This window comes from Melospiza melodia, chromosome 6, assembly GCF_035770615.1.
Source record: "Melospiza melodia melodia isolate bMelMel2 chromosome 6, bMelMel2.pri, whole genome shotgun sequence".
NCBI lineage: Eukaryota > Metazoa > Chordata > Aves > Passeriformes > Passerellidae > Melospiza > Melospiza melodia.
The window spans coordinates 16460979-16478601 of record NC_086199.1 but is presented as its reverse complement, the minus strand read 5'-3'; the positions used below and the strand labels follow the sequence as shown (position 1 = coordinate 16478601).

At 38.3% G+C, this 17623-nt stretch overlaps 1 protein-coding gene across 2 annotated transcripts; it reads right to left on the bottom strand.

The window, feature by feature from the left end:
- Positions 1 to 125: 125 nt before the first annotated feature.
- On the bottom strand, positions 126 to 16744 carry ATXN3 (ataxin 3). 2 transcript variants are annotated; one of them, XM_063160091.1, is made up of 11 exons: positions 16683 to 16744; positions 13513 to 13677; positions 12948 to 12992; positions 11583 to 11668; positions 11084 to 11150; positions 8847 to 8934; positions 8465 to 8597; positions 7228 to 7403; positions 6699 to 6822; positions 5882 to 5970; positions 126 to 5362 (listed from the first exon to the last, which is right to left on the bottom strand). In XM_063160091.1, exons 1-11 carry the CDS (start codon positions 16704 to 16706, stop codon positions 5244 to 5246), a joined length of 1116 nt encoding a protein of 371 aa, XP_063016161.1. In that variant the 5' UTR covers positions 16707 to 16744; the 3' UTR covers positions 126 to 5243. The 2 variants fall into 2 exon arrangements, with proteins under 2 accessions (XP_063016161.1, XP_063016162.1); XM_063160092.1 differs by having other exon boundaries at positions 126 to 5338.
- Between the last annotated feature and the right edge of the window lie 879 nt (positions 16745 to 17623).

Sequence of the window (17623 nt, the reverse complement as noted above, 5' to 3'; positions counted from 1 at the left end):
CCGCTGTGTCTAAACACCTCTGGTGCAAAGCCCACTGATACCAGGGATAGGAGTTCAATGTTTGATGATTCTGTGTCCAATCCACACGTAAGGGAAAGCATATATGCAAATACTTGAGAGAAACATTAGAAGCTATAATCATATTTATTTTAAAAAGTGATATCAAATACAACCATATATATTCATGCCTATTTGGAGAGCATTTTCAAAATATCGAACAGTGCTGCCATTTTCCAGTCAAAACAGTGACAAAGCATTTCAGCTTTCCCTTTTTAAATCTTTTCAGTATTCTATGCTTTATATACACAAAATAGGCAAAATTATACAGGAATCCAGAGCCAGAGATGTGATATGAAAACAGTCTTGACAAAAAAATGTTACTGAAAATGATTTCTAAAATACACAACTATTAGGTTAAGAGATGAAAAATTATTCCCTTACAAAATCCTAACTCTACAGTGATTTGTACACAGGGGGTTTCATGTAGCAAAAAGTAACATTTTATCAAAGCTTACATGCTTTAAAGACAAAATCAAGGTTTTATCTTTTTTTTTTTTTCATTTTGCTTTTGCACAGTGGCATTTAAGTATTACAACCCTTTTTTCCCTCCTGAAGTTCCCTCCTGAATTCACACAGTGGCTGCACTGAGGATGGGGGGAGATTAAAAGAAAATTGTTGTTATAATTATTTTTCTTAACAAAGAAAATAATATATAAGTACTTTGATTTGATGTAAGCAGTTGAAAAGTCACAGGTACTAACTGTCTGAAGAACTGTAACTGGGGAAGAAGGTGAGTATGGCAGGTTAAATACTCCAGCATTCCCTCCATCTCTGAAATGCAAATAAGGCAAAATGTGTGTATGAGGATTAAAACAATTTATTGCAGAAGAGCTCATGCTTTTAAGATGAAAACCTAGACACAAGACAAAGCTACCAATTCAAAACTGAAGAAGTAAGTATTTGGACCCAGGCAGTTTGAATGTATTAAGTATTGTTCTCACTTGACCAAGTGATTGTGTATATGGAATAGGTATGTATTTATTACATATTGGACATATTTTCTTTTTTTTTTTTTTTAATGATTTGTAAATAATTATCAAGATTTTCCAGGACTTAAGTTTGTTCTATGCAAGACAGTAATGGCTTACCAAGCAAACAACATAATTTTCTACCTAAGCCCTTAAAAAAAGTTTCCACATCAGTTATTCTCTTCCTTGGATTCTTATTTCAATTCCTTTAAAAGTGAAGTGCTGGTAACGTGAACTGCAGAATACTACTTTGTAAGCCTGAATTCTAATTCTCTGATCCTATTCCCCTATACTGTATTTTTCTGTACAAGGCCACCATTTTTATGTTTTTATTATTGTTTGAACCAATTAATACTAGAAAATGTCACATTTTAGAACTGTAACATGTTAATTTTTAAGCCAGTCAGTTTCCTAATAAGACAAAGTAGCCTGCAAATTTTGTCTACTAGACACCTGCAGAAGCAATTTTAATCCCCCCCATTCTGTAAGTTTGTAACAGAAGCAGTAGTCCAACACTAAAACACATCATAGATTTACATTTGTATTGGTTATTTTGAAGTAGTCTGCAAAGTAATGAAGTATGACAAGTCAGAAAAGTACTTTAGCTGAAAACTACACTTAAATTTGCTTCAGTTCTTTGAAGGACACAGAAAGCCCAAATCTTAAAGTAAGCCAGCATCATATCATATCATATCATATCTTAGTTTCAGGTCTAGAAAAACGTAAGCATTTAAACAGCCCGTATTTGTACTTGCTGTGCCTAACAAGAACTGCATGCAAGCATGACTGCATTACAGCTCTTGTTCCTCCTGCCTTCACTGTAACACCATGAAAGCAGTTTGTAGAATTATACTCAGAGAAGCAATTATGGAAGACATTTATTGTATTACTCCTGCCCCTTTTATTTTTACTGGCACAAAACCATAACTTATGTCACATGGACCTTTCACTGGAAAACAGTAAAGTCTGTTGAATGAATGAAGCCTGAAATTCCATCAAATATAATTCTATAATTAAAAAAAAAACAACAACCCACCAACAAAAACCAATGTCTGCTCCCTTACAATGGACTTTGGCCTAAAGCTATAACATGGGAAAAAACCCAACCCTTCAGCTTGACAAGGTAGGTAACACCAGAAGTACACTCTAAATTAGTAAATTAAAAGCATAGTTAAGTCACACTGATAACTGTTTATCACCGAAAGAATGAACACCAAAAAATGACAGCAGTTTATTGACAGCTTCTTGGCAGGCCCAGACATTTTGAACTTGAGACCTGGGTTATAAAAAATGTACTGTCAGCAATTAGTGTGAGTTTTTTCCTTGGGTACAGTTCAAACAGAGGCCCTGTCACTCCCTACAAGCCCTGAAAGGAGGTTGTAGCGTGGTGGGGGTCAGCCTCATCTCCAGGTAACAAGTGACAAGATGAGAGGAAATGGCCTCAGTTTGTACCAGGGGAGGTTCAGTTTGGGTACCAGCAAGTGTTTCTTCCCTGAAAAGGTTGTCCACCATTGGAACAGGCTGCCCAGGCAAGTGGTTGAGCCCCCTCCCTGAAGCTATTTAGAAGAGGTGCAGCTGTGGTGCTTGGGAACAGTGGTGGACTGGCTGGTTTAGGTCTTTTTCAGTGACAAAATCACATGAATTAACAGACGTAGCTTAAATTGCTCTCTGGTAACTGCTTGTCTAATTGATATGCCTACATCATTCAACTTGACATTTCTCTAAAAATCAAACTGGTATTTGCTGACTGACAGCATTTCTCCATAGAAAGGAAAATAGTTGTCCCTGTGATTACTGACTCAGCTGTGCCTTTCAGGCACTGACATTTTATATTTCTTCCATATTAAAATACTGGGATGATGAAGTGACTTATGATGTGACATGAAAGTTCAAAGGCAAACCTCCATGTTTTAGTGATTATAAAATCATGTAGTTGGCCTGGGTTACAGTCAGTGAGGTTTAAGGGGCTGAGTTTTTGGTTTTTTTTTTAATATAGGGCTGCTAGAGCTAGAAATAATATTTTTATTATGTTCTTATAAGAGAGAATAAAAGGTCCGAGTTCCAAATACTGGCATCAGCTTGCCAATCTACATCTATTTATAAAAATGAGTCTTATTTCAGAATTAATTTATGGCACAACCAAGAAAGGAAAATTAAGCTGTGGTTAATTGACAGATGAGAAAAAAAAAATCAGTGCTTTAGACACCTTTCTTGCTTTCAGTTTCATAGAAATTTCAAACTGAAAGCAAAAAATCACACCCTGAAAAATACAGCATTTCAAAATGGCATATGCATACATGGACATTTAAAGTAATTGTTTAGCTATATTAATTTGAGACATCACAAATAATTGTAATGTGGATGACAGGATTATTTTAAAAATACAAAAACCAGTTTTTAAAAAGTAGTGCTGTCTCATTCAAAATCCAAACTGTGTAACACATACCAGTGGTTCTGGTGACATTGGTGAAAATCCAGCACATAGATAAGAAAAACAGAATTTAGCTCAAATATGCATACTATATTAATATCCCAAGCTATCAGGAAACCATTGCTGTAAACAAATCTTTACTGAGAGGTAAGAGCCCTTTCATGTACAGTACTACTTGATGCTGAATGTGTATATCCATCTAGCTACCATTCATTTCCTACTAATTTTAATTAAGCGTTACTATTGTGCAAAGATGTAACTTGAGAATTTTTTGATAAAGAAATTTGGGGTTATCTTTGAAAGATTCTTAGAATGCCTGTGCTAACTGTTAATGCTTTAACTGGACTACAGCTTATATACTCTATCTACAACATATTTCCATATAATTTATATGTAAACAGAATTTGTATTTCAAGCACCATTTAGGAAAATGAAACATCTCTCTTTTGTTGCACTGAAGTTCAAGGTCAGGTTTGGTAACCCTGTTACACATTCATCCTGGATATCAAAGCAAATGTCTTACAACCAGTAGCATAAGCCATCTCACATACTTTGCTTCCCAATTTTTCTCAGGATCAGAAACAACGTAATAAAAAATTGTAAGGTGCATGAATAAAGGCCATTCCTGAAAAAACTGCAACATTCTGACAGACACTCATGGAAAGCATTTCAGAAAGAACATCCACACAGGCATAAATATTCATTCTTAAAAGAGCTACTTGAACAGGGGTCATTTCAGATTGCAGGAGTGCATCTTTGTGTGTGGCACTGACTTTATGGCACCTAAATCCCCTCCTATTTTCTCCTAGACTCAGTTACAGCTCTTTCATACTGAAAGGCCAGAATAAAGGGTTGAGCTTGAAGAGGAAAATTCTCTGGAAGAGGTAGAAAAGAAAACCTGCTAAACCCAATTGAGTATATGCTGCTTTTGAAGTAAAAAGAAAGTGGCTTTAACGAGAAAGAACATAAGAAAACAATAATTAAAAACAAACAAGAACAACAAAACCCCAAGCCAAATAAGGCAAGTTATCTGCTAAAAGACAGTATGTTAAACACAGATCTAAAATTTACAATTGGAATTGAAGGTAAAACCAAGAATTGTTACAAAGTCAGAAATCACTGAAAGACTCAGGAATGTTGACATTATAGTCAACAATACAATTTTGTCTTGAATTGAAAAGTATGAAATTTATGAGTTTTTGTTTCTCCGGCAGAATGGATCATTTCAAAAGTGGACAGCAGGATCAGAAAGTTGACATTAAGTTGTTCATAATAGACAATCACAAAATAAATTATTTAAGATAACTGGAATTGAATTACTCTCTCCATTTTAGAGTGATTTATTAAAAATAATTTATGAGCATAACTTATTACTTGTATCTGTTTTTCCATTAGTACTGAAGAAAATAATTTGATGCTGTTTTCAGCACCATTTGTATCTTCTATAGAATTCTTCAAAACTATTTAAACTTGCTTTTTTAATGCAAGCTTTAAAAGCTTTACTTTTTGAAGTTACAGCTGCTACCCTTGTCTAACTTTGTGTGAATGGTTCCAGTAATTTTAACACCGCTACTCTTGTGAGCAGATGTTTTGTAGGAGTGCTACAGTTCTCTAAATTAGTGCAATCTTTTTTGTATTTGCAGATCCTCTCTACACTGACCTCCAGCAGCCCCCCTTTCATTCCTGCTTCCAGAACTCTGAAATGAACCCTGCTTGTGCAACATCCACACAGTAGAATTTTAATGGAGACTTAGCGTTTTGACAATAAGAGGGAAAAAATGAGGTTATTTCTCCTCTTCTAAATTCAAGTGGTTTCTGACAGACTCCAAAGACATATTCATGGCTGCTTGAAGCATGTCTTCTTCACTCATATCTCCTCCTAAAGACAATATATGCATACAAGCTGTAATAAATTCACAGTTCTTAATTATAGTTAAATGCTTTTGTTGTTTTCGTCCACACCCACCTTTTCCTACCCCACTGACAAAACTGGTTTTGTTTTCAAAGTCACTGAACATTTTGCAAACAGTTTTTCACCAAAAGTCAGTTTGTAACAATATACACCAGTTTTGGATCACCAATACCTGCCACTGGTAAGGTCTACACATGGTCTTCTCTAAACTGGTTCCAGTAATTTTGTCAGATACTATTGCAAGTTGTTCCACAACTTTAAAATTAATTTAGAAAACAAACAGTTGGGGTAATAGCAATGGTCTACATTTGAAATAGGATATTGACATTCAAATGGAAACAGGCTTTTCAGGAAACTGATTCTTTCCTTCACTGCCAATACAGTAATGGCTGTAATACACAATCTGAATGGCTGCTCAAGTGCAAAGCAGGCAGGGAAGGAAAATTAACAAACAACACAAAGATGAAGAAGACACATTTCAGTGTTGAATCAAAGGTTAAAAAACAATACCTGGGCCAGATTCTGGAGTGCTTGAACTAAGAGTTGCTTTGTCCTGTAGGTCTGAAGTCTGATTTTGCTGCTGTAGCTGTTGTTGCTGTCTGAAAGTGTCATATATTTGTAAGAGAATAAGATTAACATCAGTATGAGACATGAGTCAAGTCAGAAGTAGAAGCTGTTTGGTACAATAACACCCCTGTGCCCAAAATCTCTTTCATCATTTCACCCTGTTAACCTTCAGATATAATCTTCCCAGTATTATATTCCAAGCCACAAGACTATTTTCCCAGGATTTGGTAGCTCTGCATTCTTATCCTACCATGTGCAGTCTAACTCCTCCCATCCACAGCATTTCTCCCTGGTCTTTATTTCCTCTATTACTGTAAGACAGAGATAAGGAAAAGCTACAATAGCTCAACTATCTATTAAGAAGATACACCAGAACAGTAACATAAAATATGTACAATGTTTTTATGTGATGCACATGAGAAGCATCATTACCCAAAGCAGAGTCTTAGAGAAATAATACTTTTTGTTGAGAAGGTAGTTGCAGAAATGTACAGGATTTCATTTAAAATACTCCTATAACGTTTTCTTTTCTTTCTTCACAAGACTTGCAGTAATAACAAGACTACTGCATTATTAACAAACCCTCTTACTAAAGGTTTCTCTGTAGGAACCACCTGAGAATAGTAAAATACAGGTACTATTAGGAAATCATATTAAGACAGAAAATTTGAGCTGGACCTCAGTAAGAAACACATCCACACCCCAAAAGCACTGAAAAATACATGTACTTCCACATGCAGTTTTCTATCAGCTACTTTACTTTTCAAAATATGCTTGTCTTCTCCTTCGCAGCTCTTCTGAGGAAAGGGACTCTGTCTGACTGCTGTGAGACGGCTGAGGCACATTCTGTGGTGATGAGCCTGAGAGCTCACTTCGACGGCTACCTGAAAGCAGAACATGCCAGATCCTACTAATTATAGTAAAATGAAGTTAGTAAATAAAACATAACTTAAAAAATGTCCTCAAACTTGAAAAGAAGAAAGACTTTTTTGAGATCTAAGCACCTAGAAGAAGTTTGCCTGATAATTTCTCTTCTCACCTTAGGACTGTTTCCCTTTCCTCCTGCTACTCTTGGCCAATTTTTTCTTCCTTCCTAATAATCAATGACAACATGCAAGTTACAACTTTTCAAAAAGCAGGAGGGAGATAGTTACATGCAATCCTGGATTGTCCTTCCATGCCTCAAACCAGTCTTTCCAGAGATGGTGACACATGCTGGAAAAATTGCCTGACAAACTGACTCCATGAGCTGCTTAAAGCACTGTAAGAAATTGAGATGAGCACTGCACCTTGCATGCTGAGCTGGATGGCTCTGCGAAGATCAGCCTCTTCATCCTCCATATCAATTTCCTGCCTGCTTAGAGCCAGGGCTCTCTGAAAATTCTCTTCATCTTCGTCTAACATGCCTGTTCCATCAAAAGGATGGTTAACTTCTATTGCTTGGTCCACATCACCTCGGGATAGCCTGTGAAATTCATACATTCATAGCAAAATTCAGACAGAAATTATATAACATTTTATCATGAGGTTTAAATTAGTACATTCTACCAATTTAACTCTAGGTTTAACTTTGGGAAAAACATTTTTCTTGTGAAAGTCTGTTACATGAACAATTATTTTCCTGAAAAATGAAAAAGCACAAAAGGGCTGCAAGCAACTGCAGGGCAACCTTAACATATGTATTTGCCACACACTGACCTGTAAAGCAATGGACATTGACAAGAAGCTGTTAGATAGTAAATTGTCAAAAATGATAAGCCCACAAAAAGCCATGATGCATGTTATTCCAACCTACTGCTATTTAAAAAGTTACACCAGCAGAAAAGAGTGCATACAGTCTCCTTCTCAGGAGGCCTTGAAGGCCACACTAAAGCAACAGAACCCATGTAAACTGTACACACTTTCCATGTTACTGCTAATTATTCCATCAATTTACAACAGTAGTTTAACTTTATAAAGGGGAAAAAAGTAATGAATTCCTCTGAGAAGCCTAAAGCCTTTTTATCAGTATGCAATTTGTTCACCATGAAAATTCAGTGAAATCATTGCAGAAGTGCATCAAGTACTAATTTTATATGCTTTAAAGGATGTTTTATATTAGCAGAATGCATCAAAAATGAGCAGCACCACAACATTACAGCAAAATTATTCCAAAAGGGAATGCTGTATGATTTATATGATGTGGAATTCAAATACCAGTTTCTCATTCTTTTCTACTTATGACAGAATGCACAAACCAGTCTTAATTATAAAAGAATTACTATTAACCATAGTTTATAAGATTTGCTACACCATTTTCCTCCCTAATTCAAAAATCTGCACTATGATATGCTTATGCACATGTAAAGACTCAATGCCCACCAAGCCAGCTTTTGCCCACTTAAAAACACACCATTTGCTGCCCATCAAATTGCTTTTCATGTGTGCAACAGCAGTGCACATTGAACTAAAGGTACTTCTTGTTACTTCCAAATTACAAACCAATCATACTGAACATTATTAAAATAAAATCTTTATTTACCTTACCTCTGATCTCTTGACTGTGCTGCCTCTTCTCCAATCAGTTTTGGTCGCTGCATCTGCTGTACCCGAATCATCTGCAGCAGCTGATCAGCCTCACAGTCTGGCAGGTCACCTTTTACTACAAATATGGAATAACCTGAAAAAAATAAAATGTAAGTCTACAGCATTAAAGTTCAGATACAAGCACTCTAAAATGCACACTATATGGAATACAATCATGTGCAATTTAAGATGTAAGACTCTACCTTTTATTATAAGGACTTGGGTTATTTCACTATTTCAATCATAAAACTAAGGGTAGTTAACTGAATACGTAAGCTCTAAGAAATAATGATTATTACCTACTTTTAATTAATGAGATTTAACATCTGCAAGTTACTATTACCTTCCTGTTGTAATTGAGCCAAGAAAAGTGCAAGATATGTATCTGATATTAGTTCTGGACCCATCAAGAGAGAGTTCAAGTTAAACCACTGTAATTAAGAAAAAAAAAGGTTGAGAGAACAAATTAGCATAAAGATTCCTTGGTAATCCATTCCTGTACACTATGGTAATTTTTTATTATGGAATATACAAATAAATATAGTAAAATAAATTATCAAATATAAGTGTTTTGAAGCATAATACCTTTACTGCTAAACATTATCCTTCAAATACTCTAACAGGACATCTGAAGTGTGGAAATTACTGCATGCTCTCTCACATTATTGAACACTGGTACCAGGGAAACACATTAAACCAGGTAATCTTTAACTACTGTATTTTGTTTTATTTCAGATATCATTCTAAAATTCTGCTTAATCCTAGTTTTAAACCAGGGACTAATGCAGTAAGAAACCCTTCATCAATTAATGCTATGTGTTAAGAAATAGACACAGAAAACAGACATTCTATTATTTCAATTAAATACTTTCATGGAACATTCCACCTTCAATAGCTAGTGATGCTGAATAGTAGTGTTTACCCTTCTCTCAGATAATTTTTAAACTTAAATTAACAAAAAAAAAACCCTCAAATTTAGTGTTCTGAGAGTACAGCACTGTATTACAACAGGGAACACCTTCACATAAACATACACAACTCATTTCTAGTTACCCAAAGACCATAACTAGTAATTTATAGTACTTCTAAAGAGAAACAGTATTACTTACTTACATAAAATTTACATCAAACTTCTAGAGAGAAAATATATTCAATGTGAAACAAAATACTCTACCTTTAAGCCTCCATATATAATTCCAATGTAGCTAAAGAACTGTTTTTAGACCTACTCATTCAATATTATACAGTTTTAACCAGAAAGCACCATTTGACTTAGTGGAAGGAGAATTTTATCTCCATTCTCACAGAAATGCCTTAATCTACCCAAACATTCATATATGCATCCACACACCTGCAGCCAGGCCCATACAACAATAGAAGTGACTATCTACCACCCTGTCATGCAATCTTCATTTGCCAAAAACACTCCTTGCCACTAGCAAAGGGTAAAAAGACAAACAGTGTAGAAGAGCAGGGGAATAAAAAGTTCTGTAAAAAATTTGATGGACAGACTATAGCAACTTTTAAAAGACATTATGGAGGAGAAAATTTTGTTAAACTAATTTTGCTTTAACTGTAACAGAAGAGAAGCAACCTCTTTTGTCAAATTTTCTCATTACTCTCTAGATAACAGACACCTAGTACTGTCTTCATGTGGTTTCAAGCCACAGGTAAAAGAGGAAAAAAGCATTCCCTCTCGAGCTTAGCATGTCTTGGGTTAGAATGCCCTCATAAAATTCCACCCATCATGGCTGCACTGCATAATAAGCATAATTTAAAGACAACCTTTTTGATATCAAATAAACAAAAAATGCCTGTAAACATTAGCCATACTTTTAAACTAAAGCCAAACAGTACAGTTCAGTTTTCTCACTAACAAGTGATTTTTCTTTATTTTTTATATCTGGATGACAACATAAGTAGACAGAACTTGCAAAAAGGAACCAAATGGGCAAACAGATTCCTGTCCCACTATTATACACTCTTAAACGTGTTTTCCATGAATGTTTTCTCTGAAAAAAAAACCTGAAAAAACCAAACACCAAATCTGCTCATGTTGTATAAAAGCTCATAAGCTTTTATATGAACTTTTGAGTATCCATTATTATCCATCAAAAACTTGAATATTTTCTTATATTTACTGCCCATTTAAATACAAAATTATTTTACAATGCCACTATCTTACTGTACTAAAATAAATTTGAATTATGTAGAGATCCTAATCTTTGTTCAGGATTCCCTACTCCCCCTGAACCCCCAGTATAAGTTTTCTTCAGTATTTCATGCAGACCAAAAAAAAGAAAATAGCTTAAGAAGTCACCTCAGACCCTACCAGAGCTGTAGCTCCCCAATGGACATTCACTAGGGAACTGATCCTACAGTCTTTTCCCAGGCTAATATTTACAATGACCTGCCTGGCATTTTTGTGATAAAACAAACATTTACCTTTTTTTTTTAATATGGGATACTATTAAACCAAACTGCAGCAAAAGCTTGCAAAAGGGAAGCACAATCTACTTGCAACCACTTCTCCACACCCATTTCTGAAGTTAATTTTAAAATAAAAAAAGACAGTGTCACCTGTTTTCCTAACTTTCGAACTGTAAACCAGTGTTCCTTATAATTACAAATAAATGATTTTTCATTTCTGTAAAAAGAAAAACAAAAGATATAAATAAAATTAAATACTCTAAAATCAGAGTACATAATAATGTTTAAGATCTTTGCTATCACTAATTCGAACTTAAATACAATAAAGTTTCAGTAATACAACTATTGATGCTACATTACAGAATACTCATACTGCTTTTATAACATTCAGGAAGTTGTCAATATCACTGAAATCTCCATATATCTGTGATGCCACAGATACTAAAATACCATGAAGGCACAGAGGACAGATGTTCTCATGCACCCCCAAAAAGAAAAAAAAAAAAAGTAAAGGAATCAAAGCCAGGGGCAATACAAACATCAAAATGCAACAGAGCATAAAACAGCCATTTAAAAGAAAGATTTAAAATGTAAAATACAAAAAGTATTTGTACAGTAAAATAAAAACAAGGTGCTAAAAGAGTCTTACATAGGATCAATCCCAAGCCTCTGGTACTCTGGGCTGTTGAAGAGGATTAGTTCTAAACCCCAGACTTTCAAGGCATTGCTTATAACCTGTCAAAAAAGAACACTTTTCATGAGTCAGACTAGTTCAAATCTAAATTCAAGTAATGCAAGCATCTTAGCTGTGCTAAACAATTGTACTGTTTTCATAAAAATTAATTTCAAACATTGCCAGGAAACCTAGGAATCACATTACTCAAAATGCAGCTGTCATGAATCCCCGTGCAAGCATAACACTCACATCTTATCTAAGGAGAAGTAACAAAACTAGGATTTAATTCAGCTGTGTTAATGAGCACACTCCTCCAAACAAAGCTGCCATTCCACCTTCCACAGACACTTTGGTAGTTATCATCTCTCTACTTGCAATGCACTGCTCTGCCCTTACTTCCCCCTCCCCACAAAACAATCTCAATCTTTCTTCACAGTAACTGTTGGGAATTTTGTACCACTGGATTATCACTGGATCAGTCAGTTTATTGATCTGAGCACCAACTCTTTCACAGTGACTCTTTAAAGCTACAAGAAATAAGGCTGAAAGAACTTTTAAGTTAACAATTTTAATTCCTTTCAGCAAGCCAACTGTGCCTCAAATGACAAAGTAATGACAGGACAAAAAAGTAGAACAAGGAAGCATTTTTTTCAGCTACTGAAGCAGCCCAAATACAGCAGGAAAGCCAAACTGTTAATGGTTTCTTGTTAAAAAGAAAAACAGCCCATTTGGCTGTAAGGAAGTGAAGCTCTTGAGGGAGTCTGGAGCATTGACAAGTACCACTGAAAGCTTGGGAGACAGCCAAAGATGTCTAGAGCTCTAATCTAGACAAAACCCCCAATTTGGTGTTCAAAACTTTTTTTGCTGTTGGTCTGGTTTAAGTATTTATTATTAATTACTCTTCCCCTATGGCCTTAAAAAACCCAAAAATACCCAAGAAAAATCTTCAGATCACTGTGATAACCCTGTAACCATTGCCAAGGGCTTTCCAATCTATAATTTGAGAAAGCAATCTGAATTATGCTTTTTCACCTGGGAGCCAAGGTCTACATCTGAAGTGCCTACAAGAAACAGCTTAGAACTCAAGCTTATTGCCAGCAGGCACCATTTCACAGTTCCTGAATCCATGTTTCTCCCATGGATTTGAGGCCCATGAACTGAAGAACTGCAAGTCACTGTTCTTAAAGGAAAACACTCTGAACATTTGGAACTCCAGCACTTAATCCCATTAAGGCCATAAAGTGGTAACTGGATGGAAAAGCTCAATGCCATTTAAATTACATAAAAGAACATATATTGCATAAACAGAAAATGGTGTCAGAAAAGAGCTGTGCTTACTTGAATTGAGAAGAATCCACTATCATCCATATTTACTGAAGGCTGCTGCTCGATGTGAAGTTGGAAGGAGAAAAGGGAAAAATGGTATAAGCATAAAAGGTCAAAAATAATTGAGCTGTGAAGATAAATGTAACTGCAGATTCTTAAAGCAATGATTTGTGTCCTCGTCTGTAAGACTGATTACAATGCCCCAAATAGGCATTTTAATTTAAAACTCAAACCTTTAGAGATGTTCAGTGCTTAAAGGGCAGATAGACATGGGAATTTCTGCTCCTATCTGACACTGGCTTACAAAAACAAAAGGCAAATTACTGATCCTCCTCATCACGCCTGATCTTCCTACTTGTAAGATGAAGGTAATGTAGCTTTTTGTAGAATTATTGTAAAGCTGTACTAGTAACATTTGAAAATGACATATCTAAGATGCATGAATGAAAAGGCCTATAAATTTAAAAAGCTTCAGCACTAGAAAATTAACCTTGTCTAGCTATGCAAGAATAGGTCTGTGCCAGACAATATTTCATTTCCGGCAATATCAAGCAACCTAAAAAGAATATAATTTTACCTGTAAAAATGTTCTGTATTCTTCACTAGATACTCCTCCCTCTGCCATTCTCATCCTTTCTTCCTCATCCAATTGCTGTGCAATAGAGGATAACTCAACAGGACTAAAGTATTCACCTTGCAGCAAATTATTCAGACAATGCTGAGCACACAACGAGCCTTCTTGCTAATAATGGAAGAGAAAAAAAACAATAGAAAAAGAAAAAAAATCACCCCAGGTTGATGCAAACTCTGTAAAAATACTCACCTGTTTCACTCTGGCAAACTTCTGCCCTCCCCACTCCTGCAGAAACCATACATTCTTTTAATGTATTACACTGCAAGCTATAGAATACAATCCTCCCATCAACTTGATGGGAGAAAAGCCAACATCCATACTACCTTATTTCTTTAAGGGAAATAAATTTCATGTAAAAATTGTTTTTGAAAACACCATTAATATTGCTAATGACCCAACAAATCACACAGAGACTCTACAACCATCAGAACAACGGATTCTATCTTCTTCCAAAACATCAATACATGAAAATCAAACAGTTTAGATCCCTACTTCCTAGAACAAACATTTGCTATAACAGACACTCAATATTTTTTAACTATTGTTCTCTTCCAGGGGTGGCTATTGACAATCTGCTCTCCACGTTATTGCTGAGAAAGTGATTAGGTGCTGGACTAACAATAAAGCTCCTTTTCCACTTGAAATTTACATATAGGAAGTAGATAAATTAAGGTCATACCACTAGTCTGAAAATCTTGAAAAGAATGATGGGGAAACAAAATACTAAATTCAGCATATTAAACAATGAATTTTTTTTATTGATAGACCAATTGATATTGATTCAAATAAAAAACCATTTCAGATATTTTGTTACATATCCAGCACATTACAGGTAACAGAACTATAGTGTAAGATTTTTAAAACATCAGCACAAATTTTAAAAGAGATAATTAACAATGTCAGCCAGGGTTTTGTAGTAAAAATTTAAAAAATCTCTGATCTGAATGAATGCATGATAGGCTCATTTTCACATATGAGATAAAATACAGCCTCGTTAAAAAAACCACAACGTAAACCAACCAAAGCAGCTTCCCACGAAAAGCAACCTTTTTCTACAAATAACAGGAACTCCATGTGCAAGACAAGTAACATCAGTTTTAAAATGCTGCTTTTCTCTGTTTTAATCAGTCTTCATTTTATTTACATTAAGAACTCTCCTGCACATGCTCTTCGTTAAAAACAAAACAGACAAGGCCTCCCTCAAACCACACCCACAGAAACTAAGAATACAAAAATATGCCTTTGAAGAATATTGTTTAAAATTCCATAAAAGCATCATACAAATCATATGCAGAACTCCCCTACGATCTCCCTTACAGCTGAAACCTCGAAAGTTCCCTTTACTCCAGAACCTTCCTATGGCTTCACCACTCTGTTGAGCAATGAGTTACCAAAGCTGTCCAGACAGGCTTCCTCCTCCAGCTCATTCCCTCCCTGCAGCAAGGAACTCATGAGCAAACAGCAGCTTCTGTCCCTCTGGGAGCACATCCCTACTGCTGGACAAAACTGTGACAGAAGAACCTGCTCAACAATCACAGGCTTCCCCACCACAATAATATGAAACTGGTTTCGAAACAGAGAGATAGTAAAATACCACTGAAAATTAGTTGTATTACATGCTTACATAGTAATTTCTCTAAAAGGAAACATTTTAGCAATAAAAAGTTAATTCGTACTGTGATAAGCCAGGCCATGTAAGAAAAGAGTACATTTTGTTAAACTGGTTTCAAAGCCACACTGAAGGTCACTGAAGCAGAGGCCATCACGGCTGAAATCCAACACTCACCCTCTGAACAGCAGCTACTTAACATCACAACACTTACCAAATTTTGAAACCCAAACCTACTCCCCAGGTTTTATGGATTTCAGAACAGCAATTTTTTAAAGGAAGGTACACAGCTATTTTACTTGACTTCTTAAGGAAACCAATCCCACATAACAAAACAAATAACAGAACCAGTAGTAAGATTAACACAACAAAGTTGAAGAGACACTGGCAAAGTGCAAGGACAAATCCAATTACAATCTGAACAGCATTACAGAATCACAGAATCACAGAATTTCAAGACTGGAAGAGACCTATAAGATCATCTAGTCCAGCCGATGTTCTAACTGTTCAACTAGATCATGGCAGCAAGTGCCACATCCAGTCTTTTTTTAAATTCTTCAAGGGATGATGCCTCCACCACCTCACTGGGTAAATGATTCCAGTTTCTGACCACTCTTTCTGTGAAGTATTTTCTTCTTACTTCTAACTTACATCTACCTTGACGCAACTTGAGACTGTGTCCTCTTGTTCTATCCGTTGTCGCCCGGAGAAAGAGGCCGACCCCCAGCTCACTACAGCCACCCTTCAGGAAGTTGTAGAGAGTGATGAGGTCACCCCTTAGTCTCCTTTTCTCCAGGCTGAACAACCCCAGCTCCCTCAGAAACAGGTCATATTTGCGAAGCTGGATAAATCACAGCATTTCACAGCAGCATTTGTTCTCCAAACCAGGAGGCACACAGAAGCACACTACATAAACTGCGATTTCTCCAGCGGCTCTCCCCCTCCCTGCTCATTACACAGGCACAGCCAAGCCAGGCTGGGGGGCGAGACGGCTCTGAGAGCACAGGGGCAGCCCTGCCCGCCCCTGCTTATCCTCGGACTCATTTCTCTGCCATGCGAGCTGCAGCCCACACCACCCCACACCTGGGGCTGCTTCTGCACTCCCCAGAACGCAGACCCCGTGCTAAAGAGGACGTCCGAGCTCTCCTTTCCCTGTAGGGCTGGCAGCGTCCAGCCGGGACGGGCCATAGGCACAGGCACCGTGGAGCGAAGGCCTCGGCTCTCCCCCGGGGCAGAGGACAAGCCACCGCCGAAGGTTCGAGATGCCAAGGAGGGCCAGCGGGGCCCGGCCCGACACCGGCCGAGCGCACCCCGGGGGCTGCCCCGCGCTCAGCGCAGGGACGGGAGGCCCGGGCACCGCCCCAGCAGCTCCTCAGAGAGAGCTCGCGCGCCTCCCCCGTCTCGGCGGCCCGGACGGCCACAACCGACGGCGCTACAGCCAAGGCGGGCGGGCAGCGGGACCCGCCCGGTCCCCCCGCACTCTCTCCCTCGCTCCCTCACTCACCCGCTCGTGGAAGATCGACTCCATGTTTACTGTGGCGGCCGCAGCCCCCACCGCACGTGACCCACCCGGCCAATCGCAGCGCCCACGGCCCCCCGGCCGCGCAGGGCAGGCCTCGCTGGCTGCGCCCGGCCCGGCCCGGCCGCCGCGCTGGCGCCCCCTGCCGGGGAGGAGGCCGGCGGGCTGAGCCGCCGCTGCTGTCCGCCAGCGCCCCCGCGCGGCAGCGACACGCGCCGCCGGCCCGCTCCTCCGCCGGAGAGCCCCGCACAGGCCCCGGGGCCGCTTCGCTCCTCCCGGCCCCGGCCCCGGCCCCGCTTCTCCCCGCACCGGCCCGGTACTGCTCATCCCGGCCCCGGCCCCGGCCCCGCTCCTCCCCGCACCGGCCCGGTACTGCTCATCCCGGCACCGGCCCCGGTACTGCTCATCCCGGCACCGGCCCCGGTACCGCTTCTCCCCGCACCGAGTGGAGCAGCGCCCGGCATCGCTCCTCCTGCTCACCAGCCCCTTACACCCTCCTGGTCCGCTCACAAAGCTGCAGTAACTGCTTACCACTACTCCAAACAAGCCTTCAGAAGAAACCCAGAAAGAAACTTAACCAGGTTCGGTAGCTGTCAAGCACATTCTGGGATTATAGAAGTGTTCCCTTAAAGGCTAGCTCATGAAATAGCTACAAACACATGAATTCCACACCACATACAACAGTAACAACTGTGGCCATGATATTTTCTGAAAAATCCCTTTGCCAGGATTTTTCTCCTGAGAAGCCTCAGAGGAAAAGAAAAACAATAATTATCTGCTGCTGTGGAATGCAAGAGGTGCATCTTTAATTGGTCTCATGTGGTTGTTTTTAATTAATGGCCAATCACAGTCCAGCTGTCTTGGACTCTCTGGTCAGCCACAAGATTTTATTATTCATTCCTTTCTATTCCTTTCAAGCCTTCTGA